At 56.6% G+C, this 16,861-nt stretch overlaps 1 protein-coding gene across 6 annotated transcripts in view; it reads left to right on the forward strand.

The window, feature by feature from the left end:
• The window catches only part of GRIP2 (glutamate receptor interacting protein 2), a 156,764-nt gene that overhangs the window by 38,486 nt on the left and 101,417 nt on the right, over nucleotides 1-16,861 (forward strand). For 3 of the 6 annotated variants that reach the window (XM_067755591.1, XM_067755590.1, XM_067755592.1), the window contains exon 1: nucleotides 1,461-1,634. The exons of 2 other annotated variants lie outside the window; for them this stretch is intronic. In XM_067755591.1, the coding sequence (XP_067611692.1) occupies nucleotides 1,580-1,634 (55 nt within the window). In that variant the 5' untranslated portion in view covers nucleotides 1,461-1,579. Of the gene's footprint in view, nucleotides 1-1,460; nucleotides 1,635-16,861 lie in introns of those variants that run through there. One more of the 6 variants, XM_067755586.1, reaches the window with a different exon arrangement.

The following is a 16,861-nucleotide window of genomic DNA, read 5'->3' on the forward strand; positions in this document are numbered from 1 at the left end:
AGTAGAAAGGACCCAGGAATGCTGGCCTCACTGAGTCGCCCCAGGAGGGCTTTCCCAAGCCCGACCTCTGCCAGCAAGAGTCTCCCGATGCATATGGCTGGAATCCACGCCGGGGAGGCCCTCTGAGCCTAGGGCCTGCTCTCTTTGTTAAAACAGGTTGATCTGCAAACTTCAGGGCGGCATTATGATGTGACAGAACCAAATGGAGACTCCTGGGTGGACTCAGAAGGACTGGGAGATCAGTGAGGAGGGAATCAGTGTCTCACTGTGTAATTCATTTCTAGTAACTGCTGGATCTGTTTACTTGAAATTGCCCTGCACTCCATCCATAGTGGGGAGCCTGCACCTTGGTGAACACGGGGCCAAGGCCTGGAGGTGGGATTATTGCAGAGTGACAGGGATTGGCAGGAAGTCTGCGTGCGGGAGAAACCTCCGACTTTCTGAATGGAGGCCCAGCTGCTGGTTCAAGCACGAACTCTGATTTGTGTGGTGCTGTGATTCCCGAGAGGGTATCTGGCCCTCCCCGTGAAGGTGTTCTGTGGCCTGATCCATTGTTGGGGCCTCAGTGGTTTGGAGAAAGGACGAGGAAGCATGAGCTGCCCTGGTGGGGAGGGACCAGAGCCTAGCATCCAGTCCACCTCTGCCACGCACCTGCTCCGTGACCCTGAGCCCCCTGCCGCCCCTGCGTGTCTCTGAGTGTAATGCTGCTTGTCCTGCCCACCTCAGGGGCTAGGCGGGGGGGTGGGGGGTAGGGGGGGATCAGAAAGGAGGCTAGCTGTGTGTGAGACAGGAAGGGACGCCAGATACATTTATTGAGCACTTGCTGGATGCCTGGAGCACTCATAGGTATCCATCGACTCCACCCACCCAGCCACTTGGGTGGGGATTCTCTCATTATCCTGTTTTACAAACCGGGGTAAGTGTGGCAATTGGTGTTGAAGCGGGAGGGCCTCGGACTCAGCATTCTACACTGATGGCCCCTGAGATGCCTGTGCTGACCTCAGGGGACCCTGTCCTTGTCTGCAGTGGCTTCCAGGCTTGGAGGGGGTCAATCTCAACCTAGTATGAAAAGCATTACTGAGACCCAGCAGGCGAGGACTCCAGCAGGCAGGGATGTCTGAAGGCTGAGCAAGCCTCCTTGTGCAGAGAAATTCGAGGCGTCAAGCCGGAGAGGAGGAGCATTCCTGGGGGAGGGCCTGCAGTGCAAAGGCCTGGGGGCATCGAACAGCCCAGCCTAGGGAGGAGGGAGGGGGATTGGCAGATTTTTGGCAAAAGAAGGGGTGGGCGAGGCGAGCACTCTGGGAGGAAGAGGACCAGGTCCGGCGGTGGAGGCTTACCACCGGGTCTGGTACAGCCGGGAGCCGGGAACCGCACTCCCCAGGCCGGGGCTGTGGGGGAGGAAGGGCCCTACTGATGCCACCGCTGCTGGCTCCGGGGAGGATTATCTATTTTAGCAACTGGGGAGGGCGGAGCAGGGAGTGCCCAGCCTCTGCCAGTAGCGCAGGCAGCTCCGAGGAACGCGGCGCAGCACCGGGCGGCTCAGGCAGCCGGGCCCTGGGCCCCAAGGGCAGGCAGCGTGATGCTGGCTGTGTCACTCAAGTGGCGTCTGGGCGTGGTGAGGCGGCGGCCCAAAGGTACGGGGCCCCGGGGACTGGGGCTGGACCCGGGTCTGGATGGAGGGCGGTGGCCGAGGGGCCTTGGAGAGTCCCGGCTTCCCCTCCCCACCCTGTTACCCCTTGCTCCGCCTCGACCCTATCTGCCTGTGTGCCGCTGGGTTCTGGGTCTCTGTCCCTGAATCTGTGCGTGTGACTCCTTTCTCTGCCCTGGCCGTTTCCCCATGTCTCCATCTCTTTGTCTGTCTGAGTCTCTCTAACTCCGTCTCTTCATCTTTCCCTCCACCTCTGTCTCTTTCTGTCTCTCTTTGTCTGGTTCCCTCTCTCCTCCCTCCACCTCTCTGCCTCTGAGCCGACCTCTCTGCTCCTTGTCTTCTCTCCTGCTCTCTCTTGCTCTTTTTGTCCCTGTCTGTGTCCTCTCCTGCTCTCTCTGTGACTGTCTCCCTTGCTCTCTACTTTTCTTTGCCACCGTCTCCTTCATCGCCCCCTCACATGGCATGTCCCTGGCGGCCTTTCCTTTTCTCCTGATTCAGGGCATGGGGCTGTCCGGGTGGAGCTAGTGTGTGTGTGTGTGTTTGTGTGTGTGTGTGTAGGGCGAGGTGGGGAGCTGGGGCAGGGGGCCGTGGGCAAATGCAGGACTTGGACCTGGGTGCCTGAGCCCCAGAAGGGGGCTCCTGAAGGAGGCGAGGCTGTGGTGGGAGTCGGGGGAGGGAGGAGTGTCTAGAGCAGGGAGTCCAGGCCTCCAGGCCCTGTGACCCCAGGTCTCAGCTGTGGCCTCCCTGTGTTGTGGTCTCATCTGCAGCATGGGGTGGCAGGTGATGGTGGATTCGCAGCCTCTATGCTTCAGGCCTCAGAACTAAGAATAATTGTACTGTTCATAAGAACAAGAGTAACTGACATTAATTCAGTGCTACTGTGTGCCAGACGTTCTGCTAACTCACTGATTCCTCACAACAGCCCTGCAAGGTTGGCCCTGTCCTTATCCTGAATGTACATGGGGGAAACTGAGGCACAGAGAGGTTAAGTAACTTGCCCATGGCCACACAGCTGACATCCAGGGGTTTTCTCAAGCCAATTCTTATAACTGCCATGAGCATTTTCTAGACACTGAGGGACCTACATGGGGGGAAGTGCTGCTTCAGGAGCGGTCAAGAGGTAGCAGGGTCTGTGGGATGACAAAGGGCTCTAGACCCTGCACTGGCCACGGACAACTGGTGGTCTGACATCCCAGAGGTCCCTGGAAGCCCCTTCCCTGGGGACAGAGTAGCATTAAGAACAGTATTTCCCTTGGGGCTTCCCAGGGACCCCTGTGCTGGGACTGTCCCCAAGGGAGAATTCCCCTCAGCCATCAAGACTGTTATCCTCCTGTTCAGGTCCACGGCCCCAGAGAACCCAGTGGAATCCTCCCATGCTGGAGGGGTAGACAGATACATGCAGGGATAGTCTGACCTGCTTCTGATTTGAGTGTTCCCCAGGATATGGAGAACAGCCAACTACATGCCATGAATCAGGTTCTGGGTCTTGGAGATTCAGGAAGTGCCTGTATTTTCCCCGACAGACCTGGATTCAAATCGTGCCCCTGGCTCTTTCTTCCTGTGTGGCTCACTCAGAACCTCAGTTTCCTCATTGGTAAAATGTACCCAAGACAAGCCACCCTCCCAAGATTGCAGTGACGGTTAGGAAAGATTGGGGGAGGGACTGGCACACAGTGGACTCCTGGTAATCTTGATTTTCATCTTCCCATCGGCAGCTGAGCTTCCTCTTCCCCCTCAACCCTCCACCCCCACCCCACAAACACACGGACCCCAGGCTGCTTGTGTCTGGGACCAGCAAGCCTCTAACAGGAAAGAAACAAAGAAAGCAGAAGGGAGCACGGCCTGACTGTGAGGGCACACTGTGTGCTGGTGGCTGCCAGGTACCATGGCATCTCCACTCCTTCAGGGGGGCTCGAAGGGAAGCACAGGGACCTTGTTCGCCCATATAGTGAGCCTGCACATCCATTTAAAATGGGATTTATCGGGACTTCCCTGCTGGTCCAGTGGTTAAGACTCTGTGCGTCCATTGCAGGGGGCACAGGTTCAGTTCCTGGTCGGGGAACTAAGATCCTGCATGCTGCACAGCGGCCAAAAAAATGAAAAAATAAATAAATAAAATGGGAATTCTCAGGGGAGAGGGATTCAAGAGGCTGGGGGAAGGGGAGGTGTTTCTTCTTCTTTGCCAAAGTATTTTTTTTAATGCGTGAGGACACATCTTCCCACTTCCAGCCCATATTTTTTAATAGACAAACCTTCCTGTTTTCCATCTTTTCTGGGTAAGACCCCCAAGTTCCTCACCCTGTGACTGCTTAAGTGGGGGGTCCCTGGGCCCCATAGCTATCTGCAACCTCTCCCGTGTCCCCCAGACTGGGATTTGAGGCTTTGCTTAAATTGAGGAGCAGTGCTTCCTGCCCGGGGCTGGAACTGGAGAAAGGGGTGCAGACCGGCTGGCCTGCCAATTTCTGCCACAGCCCAAGAGGCCGAGGGAGCCCCTGCTGTGTGCACACGGCAGTGGGAGCACTTCTACCGTGCTGGACACTCAGTGTCTACCCCTTGCCCACTTCAGTCCTGACAGTGGCCTTTTTTTCCACATCTGGACAGTAGGGAAGCAGAGGCTTGAGGAGGGGAGGGGCCTGCAGAGCTGGACCGACTCTAACACCCAAGTGCTGCACCCCTGAGCCAGGCTTGGGCCTCTGGAGGCATGAAATGGTTACATTCAATTCAAAGAGTGAGAGATTTAATTTGATGCGTGCTGATGTGCCAAGGCAGGATACACAGGTCCTGGAGCCAGTGGCCAAGTGTAAGTCCCAGCTGTGCCACCAGGGCAAGTGCCTTCACCTCTCTGGATCTCTGGTTTCCCATCTGTGAAATGGGATTAATACCGAGTGGCTGCGAGGACCACTGAGATGATACTTTCAAAGTGCTAGGTGTCAGAGCACCAGAAGGGGACCACCTGCAGTTCCTGACCCAAAGGGCTCAGACCCGGGGAGAAACGACTTGTAGATGATGTCAGGACATCAGGGAGGTGGGCGGACAGAGTCCCATTGGCGCCTGGAGAAGGAAGCAATGATTTTGCTTGCAAGAGGTCAGGGGAAGCTCCCAGAGCAGGGTCTTTAAGGATGAGTAGGAGTTTTCCAGGCAGCTAAGGGAGGAAGAGAGCTTTTAGGCAAAGGGAACAGCTTGTACCAATGCCTGGAGATTTAAAAGAGCTGCCTTAGAGAAGCGGTCAGCTGACTTTGGCCAGCATGAAGGGTTTGGCACAGAAGGGAACCAGGGCAGAGGAGGTGGGAGACTGTGGAGCTTGCACTTTGTCCTGGGGGCAGTGGGAGCCATGGAAGGCCTGTGAGCAGCAGGGAGTGGAGGACAGTTCTGAGTGTTAGAATGGGCTCTGGCTCCTGTGCTGACCACAGGCAGGGATACGGGGAGAGACTGGGCTGGAGTCCAGGTGAGAGGTGAGGAGCTGGGGCTCAGTCGATGTTTGTTGAGGCAGGAGAATACCCTGTGCCATCCACTCATTTAAAGGATACCTACTGAGCACCTGTTACGTGTCAGGTACTGTTCTAGACCGTGAGGGTACAACAGGGAACAAGATGGACAAAAATCCCTGCCCTCATGGAGCTGACCTTCTAGGAGGAGTGACAGCCAAGGGACAAGACGAATAAGGGTAATATATTTCCCTTATTTGGTAGTGACACATGCTGTGAAGAAAGATGAGGCAGGGAGAGGGCATGGGGTGTGTGAGTAGTGGGGTACAGTTTCAAATGGGGTGTTGAGGGAAAGCCACACTGAGAAGGTGACATTAGTGCAAAGCCCTGACGGAGGTGGGAGAGGGAGGCAGGTGGCTATCCAGGGGAAGAATGCGGCTGGCAGAGGCTACAGCCAGTGCAAAGGCCCTGGGACGGTGGACGTGTTGGGTGTCCTCAGGCCGGCAAGGCTGGAGCAGGATGGGTGAGGGGCCTCTGGTCTGGCCCCTGTGCTTCTGGAGGAGCCACGGGCAGTCTAGGGATGACGAGCTTTTTTTTTTTTCTTTTTTAATTAATTAATTTATTTTTGGCTGCGTTGTGTCCTCGTTGCTGCGCGCGGGCTTTCTGTAGTTGCGGCGAGCGGGGGCTGCTCTTTGTTGCGGTGTGCGGGCTTCTCATTGTGGTGGCTTCTTTTGCTGTGGAGCACGGGCTCTAGGCGTGCAGGCTTCAGTAGTTGTGGCACACGGGCTCAGTAGCTGTGGCGCACGGGCTTAGTTGCTCCGCGGCATGTGAGATCTTCCCGGACCAGGGATCAAACCCGTGTCCCCTGCATTGGCAGACGGATTCTTAACCACTGCACCACCAGGGAAGCCCAGTGATGAGGTTATTCAGGATAGTAATCCCCCCGCCGGCTGAGTGCGGCCTCCTGCGCGGGCCCTCCCAAGCTTTCTCCTTCTGCCCCCACTCTGTGGCGCACCTCTGTGATGAATTATTCACTCCTTCCTTCCCCTCCATAATGAGACTCTCCTCTGTCTGCCTCTCTCCTCCACATCCGGCTCCCGGCATTTCTCACACTGCGGCAGCTGCGCTGGGGTCTCAAATCTGACTCTCGATGTGGAAACGAGCCTCCTCCGACCAGTGCCTAGACAGCAACCACTTCCCCGGCCTCTGCCCTCCTTGATGCTGGGAGCACCAGAATTTCAGATCACCTATGGTGTCTAGAGACCTCGGGGCTTCTCCCTTTATCAAGAAGCCAAGGGTAAACTCTCATCCCTGGAATAATTCCTGGAATCCCAGCAGCCTGGAGTGAACCTCTGGACCTGTTCTTTGTTTCCCAAGCATTTATTAAGCACTTGTTGTTTGCCAGGTGCTGTGCTAAGTACTTCATGTGTACTTTCTCATCCTCACAACAGTCCTGTGAGCTATGAACTAAATCGCCCCATTTTACAGGTGAGGAAACTGAGGCTTAAAGAGGAAGTGACTTTCCAACTTTCCAAGGTCACACAGCCAGGAAGGAAATGGTGGAGTCTGTGCACCGGCCCCACCCCACCCACCCACCCACCCAGGCCTTCTGACTTCCAAGTCCAAACATCTCACTATGGGCATATTTCTCAGTGGTCAGTTATCTGGCCTCCCCACCAGGAGCAGGGGACCCCTCTGTTGCGTTCCCAGCGTGTAGCTACTGGTCTGTCTTCCCCAGACTCCCCCAAGGTTATCCGCCCTCCCTCTGCTCCCCCCGCCCCAGGACAGCCCTGCAGAAACAGTGATGGGGTCCCCCAGGGTTCCCCCTCCAAGCTGAGCAGCCGTGTCATCCACCAGCACCAGTGCTGATCTTGTTAGCCAATGTCCCAGCATTGTGTCCGTTCGCTGGCTTGAATGTTCAGTCCAGCAGGACCATCTGCCTGTCTTAATTGCCCAGATAATTGTGAAGGCTGCCGGTCCTGTCTCCTCCCTGGGGAGATGGGCTGATGGAGCAGAAAGAACATCTGTCAGGCAGGGCTGGCTGGATAACCGCCCTCTCCGTGGTCCTGGAGCAGTTCCCTGCTCCTCCTGGGAATTGCCCCTCAGTCTCCCTTGTGTGCCCCCACCCTGCTGTCCCGTAGCTGGAACCCTGCTCACCCTCCCCGCCATCCGCCCATCGCTCTCCTTAGGCTAACCTTGTCTCTCCAGCCCCTGCATTTCGCCATCTTGGCCGAGGTGACAGCGACTCATAAGCAGATGTGTGGGCAGGTGAGTGGACAAGGGGAGCAGGCATCTACCCAGCAACCTCTTACAGCCACACAACTGGGGCAGCTGGGGTCCCTGCAGCTAACCTTAAGGACAGTCCCTGCCCCTCACTAAGTCTTGGTACCCCATTTGCAAAATAGTCTGTTGAGGAAAGTTTGTTTGAGGTTTGGGTCGTTTGGAGCCCAAGCTGGGGACGGAGGTGAGGGTGTCCCAGGCTGGCAAGGTTGGAGCTGAAGCAGCCCCCAGAGACTACAGGTCCTGCTCCTGCCCCAGCCCACGCATGTACCCCCATTTTATACATGAGAAGGTTGAGGCCAGTTTTGTTCAAGGTCACCCAGCCGGTCAGGGGTGAGATAGGACCTGAACCCAGGGTCCCCTCTCAGGCCCCCATGCTGCCATTGCTGGAGGGGGCGGTGCTGGCAACGTGGAATGTTCATCACCTCTTAGGAGTCAGGCTTATCCGGGGATGGAAGGGCAAGGCAGAGGGGGATGTCCGGGGAGTTGAAAGTGGGACTGAGGGATGCCCGAGGGCTTTGGAAACGCAGATGGGACACCAACCAGCTGGAGTATCCCCCAGGAGGTGACAGTGGGCAACCCTGGGGGACTTGCAGGATTTGGCCAGGCAGAGGAGGGATTAGGGCCAGCGCATTCTTGGGTTACTGAGAGTGTGAAGGCTTGGAGGTGGGAATGGGCTCAGGGTGCTGGGAATGGTGGGAGACGAGGCTGCACAGGAGGATGGCCAGTTTTGGACACCGGTTGGCGACCTCCCAAGGATTCTTCCTAAATGGTGCTGAGGGGGCCGTGGAATGTGGGGTACCTCAGGTAGCAGGCGCTGGCCCAGAAATCTCAGTGTCAAGCCTTGTCCTCAAATAAGTGGCCTCTGCCAGGGCCCACCCCAGCCCTGCAGCCCCTGCCCCCCACCTCCACCAGTGGGGTCCTTCTGCCTGGATCTCATTGGTATAGTCTCAGCTGGGCTGTACGGGCTCCTTGGATGGGCCTTCGCAAATTCTCTCCCTGCTTGAGCTTCTACCACTAATGAGTCCACAACTGCAGGGTTCTCTTTCAAGTAGTCCACCAGGAGGACAAAAAGTAAGACTATCACACAAAGCCCTTTTGAGAATGTGTGTCTGTTGGGCTGGGATTAAGGCTTTGGAGCCAGACACCCCGGTTCTTGTCTCCTGCCCCTCTGGACTCCAGTTTCCTCGTCTGTAAAAAGAGGTGATTGTGCCAACCTCATGGGCCTGAAGCAAATGCCACTGGAAGTTAAAAACACACTGATGTCCAGTGTGGATTAAAGAGCCTGGCCCCAGACTTGGGGTGGGGGATGGTTTGGATGGCCACCTGCTCTTTCCAGCCACACACCCAGGAGAGGGCCTCAAGGTAGGAGGGGAGCTGATGGGACCCCACTGGAGCCACATCCAGACTCTAAACTGTGGCCTCTCCCTACAGGGCTCAGATGCCATGACCTGGGTCCAGGCATGGCCGCTGGGTCTCTGCAGGCTGGTCCTGGGGCAGCGGCCTGGAGGAGCCACAGGGAGACAGGCTCTAGCTTAGGATAATGGAGTGACTCCCATCCTCATGACTGTTCAGGAATAGGGTGGGCTGCTCAGGAGGTGGTGAGCTCCCTGTTTGTGGAGGTATGCAAGCTCTACCAGACAGCAGAAAGGATTCCTGCATCAGATTGTAGAGGGATGAATTATTGGTTTCTTTCCAGTATAGCAATCCAGAGGTGATGTATAGTCATCATTTATTTCTCATTCATTCATTTGGCAAACACTTATTTAGCGCTTACTGGGTGTGAGGCCCAGCCCTGGGCATAGGGTCAAAATCAATGAGCAAGACAGTTGAGGGTCCCCTCTTTGGTGGAAAAGAACAGTGAGCAAATGCATTGGAGGAAAGGCTGGGAGAGGGTAAAGGGGACCCACCTGGTGTGGTCAGGGCAGGCTTCTTGGTGGAGGTGGCATTTCGGTCAGGCTCTAAGGATGGAGGGGGAAGGGGGTTCCAGGAAGAAGGAGGAGCCCATGTAAAGGACCCAAGGAGGGAGCATCTGAGTCTGACGCTCTGACACTCAGCCCATCTTAGCTGGGGGCCTTGGCCAAGTCCCTTCCCCTCTCTGGGCCTCAGTTTTCCCTCTGTAAGACAGGAGCAGCAATGCCTACCTCAAAGGGCTCTTGAAAGATTCCATGAGACACTGTACTCAATAAAGTGGTAAAACCTTGTGTAAATACCCTTTTTCTAGGGCATTTATACATAGAGGGTAATGCTTTTTTTAAAAAATTTATTTATTGGGCTTCCCTGGTGGCGCAGTGTTTGAGAGTCCGCCTGCCGATGCAGGGGTCACGGGTTCATGCCCTGGTCCGGGAAGATCCCACATCCCACGTGCCATGGAGCGGCTGGGCCCGTGAGCCATGGCCGCTGAGCCTGCGCTCTGCAACGGGAGAGGCCACAACAGTGAGAGGCCCGCGTACCGCAAAAAAAAAAAAAAAAAAAAATTATTTATTATTATTATTGTTTTGGCTGCATTGGGTCTTCGTTGCTGTGTGCGGGCTTCTTATTGTGGTGGCTTCTCTCGTTGCGGAGCACGGGCTCTAGGCGTGTGGGCTCAGTGGTTGTGGCCTGCAGGCTCCAGGCTCAGTAGCTGTGGAGCATGGGCTTAGTTGCTAAGCAGCATGTGGGATCTTCCCAGATCAGGGATAGAACCCTTTTCCCCTGCATCGGCAGGTGGATTCTTAACCACTGCGCCACCAGGGAAGCCTCAAAGGGTAATGCTTGATCAAGAGGGTGGGTGATGGGAGTCCAGGGACAGTATTGGCCACAGGCTGAACCTGAGTCCAACCTCCTGCACCACTTGGTTGCCGAGGGCACAGGATGAGGGGCTGCACCTGCTGCTCCTAAAGCCTCATCGATCACCAGCCGCGAGGGACGTTGCTGTCCTCAGGCTCCTGTGTGCTCCACTCCTGCCCCGTTCCCGACAGCTCAGTCGTGTGGCTGCCCAGGCCCTCCATGTGTCACCCTGCCAGCATCTTATCGAGGGGGCTCAGGAGAGCCCGCCCCTTCTTAAATGTCATCCATGAGGCGGCCACAGTGCCGGGACGCCCCATTCAGTGCATTCTCTCCCCCGAAGCAGGTCTCCATCTGTCAGGACCCACCCCTTTGCCTGCCCAGCCCACCTGCTCCTGCGGGACCTCCGACCCCAGCCATGCGGGCTGGTGCCTCTCCCTACTATACTTCGCACCTTCCCCCTCTCACCCTTTGTCCAGGCTGCCCCTCTGCCTGGAATTCCCTCCCTGCATCGTCTTGGAGGGTTTGGTTCCTATGTCCATCAAGACTTAGCTTAGATACCGCCTCCTCCGGGCAGCTTTCCCTGATGCCCCTGAGTGGCCTGACTGTTTGGCCCCCTTTGTTTTGTTTGGGTTCGTAGTGAATCCTTGTTGAGTGTAGTCCTTTCCACAAGAGACACTTACATTCTGCATCATGTGTAATGTTCTTGGCACAGAGTTGGTCCTGTGTGGGCAGTAGCTGGGCCTTGAACCTGGGTCTCTTGACCCCCAGCCCAGGGTTCTCTCTAGGGCTGGACGTGTGGGGGGGTTGGGGAGGGCACTGCCATGGTGTCCTTGGCACCCTGAGATGAGGACGCGTGACGGGGCTGAGCCCTGACAGCCTGCCCACTTATTTTCCCGTTTTGCTCAGGCACCAAGAGGGCAGGTGGGCAGAGTCTGAGTGGTCCCCGTGGGGAGGAGGGTCAGCCAAGGCCCCCACCCCCACCCAGGGGCGCTCTCAGCACCCAGTTCAGTTATTTTTCTAAGGAACGTAGCTTGTCCTCATTCCTCCCTCCCTCTAAACCTAGCTTGTCCTCATTCCTCCCTCCCTCTAAACCCTTCCATGGCTCTCCAGTATCCTCAGGAGAGAGCTTCGACTTCTTAACATGCCATTCAAGGCAATTATTTATTTTTTATTTTGAATCCCAGGCTCTGGGGGGTGAGCTGAATTCCTCAGTGTGTGGCACACCTGGTCCTGAGCCAGCTGGCACCTGCTCTGGCTGTTTTATCTTACTTTGTCTCCTTCATGCCCTACCCCCACTCCCAGTTACCTCCCTCGAAACCTTCACTCTGTGAAACAGATCTTTACACATGTATGTGCCCTTATAGCACATGTAGTGCTTTATGTATGTTTTTAGTTTACATAAGTGATAGTACAGGGAAATATCATTCTCTTTCCTGCCCTCTCCCTGCCTCCTCTCTTCCCTGCTCTGTCCTCCCTCCCTTCTCCCCACCCCTTCACCTTCCTCCTCCCCCCTTCCTTTCTCCCTTTAACTCACACTGTGTCTCTAAACCTATTCACACAGCTGTGTTTCTCAGCTGGGTTGTCCTCCACACCTCCATGGGGTGTGGCCATCGCATTACCTGTCCCCTCCCGCAGGATGGAGATGCAGGTCATCTTCACCAATGACATTCCTATTCCCGCTTAGGGATCCGTGGGGGGGGGGGGGTCACCCAAGGATAACTACCAGGAGGGAGGGCGCTGGCTCTCTCATGCCTGCCTCAGTTTTCTGCCCCCCAGCAGTGCCTCTGCCTCTCCATCTCCACGATGCTCACCAGCGCCTGGTCTCGCCTGCATTTCTCATGTTTGCCACCCTGAAGAGTCAAGTGGGAGAAGCATCATTTCCCCTTCACTTCTCTGCTTACCAGTGAGTGGAGCGGCTCTGCATGAATTTGGGGCCGTTTCCTTCACGCCTGGTGCCCTGCCTGTTCATCATCATCCCCGTTTTCCCTTTTCTTCTTGTTTTGCATCGCGATGCATCCTGACTCCATGCTTTTGACCTCTAACCCTGGCAGGTCCCCAAACTCGCACTGCTGGCCCTCGTCATCAGAAGGGAAACAGGCTCAGAGCAGGAAGGGACAGGCCTGAGGCACAGAGAAAATTGGCTTCCAGGTCTCCTGCCCCTGAAGTGCCTTGCGCTTCCCCCTGCCCCTGGTCCCCCCCATGCCGTCTGGACCCTTGCAGCCCATCCCTTCTGCTGCCATTTGGAAACAAGTCAGATCACACAGGACCCAGTTTAAAACCCTGCAGTGTCTCCCCTGGTGCTGCATCTGGAGCAGAATCCCGACTTCTCTCCTCCTCCTGCCTGCTCCCCAGACAGCCCACGCTCGCCTGGAGACTTCTCCCTGCAGCCGCCCTAGGCTCCTTCCCATCCTGTCTCAGCCTAGAGGCACCTCCTCTGAGAGGCTCCCCGACCCCCCACCTCATGTTGTCCTGGCCCCCCTCGCCCTCCTCACCATCTCGATGACTTACCTGTATTTGCAGGGTTTTCTCCTTTGATCTCTGTCCCTCTGCTAGACCAGCAGCCTGAGAGGCAGGCTCTACATCTGCTTTGCCCGCTTGGAAACCTCGCGCCCAGCTGAGTTTCTGGCAGGTAGTGGGTGCTTTTGTGTGACTGAGTGACCAGAGAGGTAGGGCCAGGCCGTGTTCACACTGACCAACTCCACGGGCCCTGCACTCTACAGTTTTTCAGGCGTTTTGTTTATTCACAGAGTTTCTCAACAAAACCCTGTGAACACAGACATCTTCATCATTAAGAGGAGGGAGCTGAGGCTCAGAGAGGCCCCCTGCACGGTTATGGCCCCATGTTTCTCCTCCAGGAGGGAAGCCATTGCAAGTGTCAAGCGTGGAGGCCAAGAGGGAGCCCCAAGGAGCTGCCCCATCTGTGGCCAGGCCTGGACCTGTGGCCCCTTGGCCCTCCCTAGTCAGAGGATTTAGAGAGACTCCCCAAGAGCAGCAGCTTGGGGACCCCGCCGCCCAACAGTCCCTCTCTTTCTTCCTGTATCTGTGAGTGTGCATTTCTCAGGGGGCTGTGGATGGGGTGCTTGTGTAGGTGGTGTCAGCAGGGCCTGGGCTTAAATCCCTGCTCATGCCTCACACTCTGTGTGACTAAGAGCAAGTGGCTTCACCTCTCTGGGCCCCTGTTTCCTCGTCTCTGAGGTGGGGATGCAATGAGAAGATACGTGTAAAATGCTGAGAACACGGCCTGATACAGAGGTTCTGTGCAAAGAACCAGCTGTGGGTCCTCTCACCTCCCCCCCGAGCCTTGCCCTTCCCTGGTCTCTGCATACAGCCTGTTGTTCTTTGCTCTTGCAGCCCCCTGCTACCCCGTGGCCCTGCCTGCCCCTGTGCCCTCCAGGGCCAGAGGAAAGCCGCGGTGAAGGGTGCTGGGAACTGGCAGGTGTGGGCCTGGGGGCCTAGCCTGGGTGCAGCCCACTGGTGTGGCATTACCCCTGAAGTCAGGTGACGGCCCATGGGGCTGGGGCTATGGGGCAGCTTGGCGGAGTGGGGCGCCACAGCCAGACAGCACCCCCTAAGGCGGGGTCACCTCGTGGCCCTCACCTGTGGCTGGTGGCATCACAGACTGGGTTTCAGTGTCCCCGTCTGTAAAATGGGGGCAACAGTGCCCACCTTATGGGAACGTCTTACAACCAGGAGAGGGGAGGGATTGTCCTGGCCTGGCCCTCGGGGTGGTGTGAGGCGGGAGGGAGGGAGAAAGGGACGAAGGGAGAAGCAGCAGAACAACAACAAAGGGTTTATATCTTGTTATTGAATCGCCATCTCTGCGTCCTTCCCACCCAGACTTCATTTCCGGCTGTCACTCAGGGTCCCTGGCAGTCTGCTGTGCTTATGACTAACCAGCCCTGGGGCCTGAGAGGAAGGAAAGAGGCCAGGGTCCAGGCCCCTCTCTGCTCTGGGGGGCCTCAGACACCGTCCTCTCTGAGTCTCGGTTTTCCCATCTGTGCAGCATGGGGGTGGTTCCCACTTGTGGGGGTCACTACCCCTGGGTGGCCGGGGGCCAGGGATGCCGGTGTCCTGCAGTGTGAGGACAGCCCGCTCAGCAGTGGTGCCAGTGGCTCCCCATTAGGAGACTCTGAGAAGGCCCTGCAGGCCTGGCCGCACGTGGGGAAGAGGGCAAGAGTGTGTGCTGGGCAGACCTTCCGAGGTCTGTTCGCCCTCACTCCTCACGGGTTGGGAAGCAGAGGCTCAGGCAGAAAGAAGTGAGTTGCCCGGAACGACAAGGTTCTTGGGTGGCAGGGCTGGGGTTTGAACCTGGGTGCATCTGGCCAGTGCGCTCGTCTACCTTGAAGTTCTGCCTTTCTGGCGTGGATCCATGCAAGGCATTGGTGTGAGACTCTTGGCAGGAAAGTGGATGGATAAATGCTTCCTGACCCAATATGTAGACTCCCTAACCCTAGAAGTTGGTGCTTTTGTTATTCCCATTGTGCAGCTAAGGAAGCTGAGGCCCAGAGAGGTTTGGACACATGCCCCAGGTCATACAGCAATCCATCTTTCAGTTGTCTCATAAAACCTGAGGACATGGTGTCAGGGCCTCTCCTGACCATGGAGGGGCTGCCTATCAGCTCAGTGGCCCTGCCACCTTCCCCAGGCGGCCCAGCCCCCATCACTGTCATCCACAGTGTTGGAAATGTAGAACACTCACACTCTGTGACCAGGAGCTGCTGGTAGGCCGGGCCCCTAGCAAACCTGGCTTCTAGCCACAGTGCAGGCCCAGCAGTCTGTCTCCCTTTCCCTCTGCTTCCCCAGGGTTTGGCCGCATTGGGAGAGAGGGGTCGTGTTTGGAGCAAGGCCCAGCAGCAGCTTCACCCACTCTCGGCTCCCAGAAGGGACTCTTGCTGCTCATCTCAGGCCCTCCTCCCTTCTCTCTCAGAGACGCTCTGTGTCTGAGGTCCTTGCAGAGCCTCTCACACCCTTGCTCTGCAACCATCTGTGGTTCCCGTTGCCTGCAGGATAGAAGCCAAACCCATAACACAGCATTTCTTAAACTTCGTATGCATCCTCTGGGGAGCTGGTGAAAATGCAGCTTCTGGTTCAGCAGGTCCGGGTGGGGCCTGGGAGCCGGAATTGCTGAGGAGCCCCTGGCAGTGCCGGTGATGCTGCTGCTGCTGCTGGTTGTCAGACCACACCTGGAGGAGCGAGTGTGGCCAGGCCGCCTGTGGCCTGGCTCCAGCTGCACCTCCTGCCTGGTCTCTTCCTCACTTGTCACTTGGGACTGTGTTCATGGCACCTTCCTTCCCATCCTTCAAAGTCAGGCTCAAAAACACCTCCTCGGTGGACCCCTGACAGAGCTGATTGCCCCTCATCTGCACTCCCAGACCCCTTTATCTTGAGAGGCACATAGCAGCGCCTTTAAGAACAGACCTCTTAGGTGTGAACCTGGCTCCACACTTACAGCTGGGTGACCTTGGGCAAGTCAGTTAACCTTTCTGTGCCAAATATTTATTTAAACCCTACCTTGTTCCAGAATGGAGCAACAGTTGCTTCCAAACCCACCTTTGGATAAAATGAATGAAGTGAAAATGTGCTTGGCGGGCTGACAGGAACAGAGGACAGAGGGAAGATGCTGATCCTTGCCTGTCTCCTGGTGTCTGAGTCCCCACTGCCTGGCACAGCAGGTGCGCAGAGAAATGCTGCGTGGAAGCTCTCCCATAATCCATGGCATGACCTTTCCAGGAGCTTCTCGTCCACAAAAGTAAATTCCAAAGGAGCAGCGAGAGAGACAGAACCACGGCAAGGTTTTGGATCTTCCGTCTTAATCGCTCATTTAAATGCGTCTGTACAGAGAGCAAATATTTTCTACGAGAGGGGGTGGACGGAACTCCAAAGGTCTGTGCACCACACAGCCCTCCTCCCTGAAGCGGCTGTAAATGGGGGGAAAGAGGGCGAGGGTCTGTTAAGAGCCGTGTCCCTTTCTGCCTGGTATGGAGCTGGGACTGCTCCAGGGTGGCTCTCAGTGCCCTGGGGATTGTCAGGGTCTTCATCAACAGCCTTGTTGTGACCGTTGCAGGGCACCGTGGACCACACTGAGAGTCTACATTCCCTTCCTGCCTGGTCCGATTCTCCCAGCAAACGCCTCCCAGTTCAGGTCCCCCCAGTCTGACCCAGTGCTCACCATCCCTCCCATGGCTGGGACCTTTGCATCTCTCTTTGACCTTTGGCCTCACTACTGGCCCAAGGGTCCCTGCCCCTGAGACATACCTAAAGTCATCCAAAGAGGACAGCACCCTTGGGAGGGGGGCAAGGAATATGACCTGTGGATACAGGCATACAAGTGACCCCACCCCATACTCAGAGCCTGGATTGTTCTGAATGTGCCATTAGTGGGGCTGGCAGGAGCCAGCATGGGCAGCCCAGGAACTGTGGGCTGGACTCTGCGGTGGGCATCCCCGCTGAGGAAGAAACTCAGATGCAGTCCCTGGTCCTTAACCACGGGGCTGCACCCTCCCATTTGCTGCAGGACAGAGGTGATTTTGAGCCCCCTTGTTCCCATGCATCTGAGAGCTTCCATGGGAGCCGGGACCTTATCTGTCTCGTTCTCTGCTGCGTTCAGCTGGATGCAATAAGTCGTTAGTTGTACAGGCTGTTGACACCCCGAGTCACTATCGCCCATCCTTCTCCCCAGCACCTCTGCGGTGTCTGGCTCTCAGGTGGTAGCAACACGCACTGGTGGGTGGAGAGCAGG

Source organism: Pseudorca crassidens, chromosome 10 (genome assembly GCF_039906515.1).
Source record: "Pseudorca crassidens isolate mPseCra1 chromosome 10, mPseCra1.hap1, whole genome shotgun sequence".
Classification (NCBI taxonomy): Eukaryota; Metazoa; Chordata; class Mammalia; order Artiodactyla; family Delphinidae; genus Pseudorca; species Pseudorca crassidens.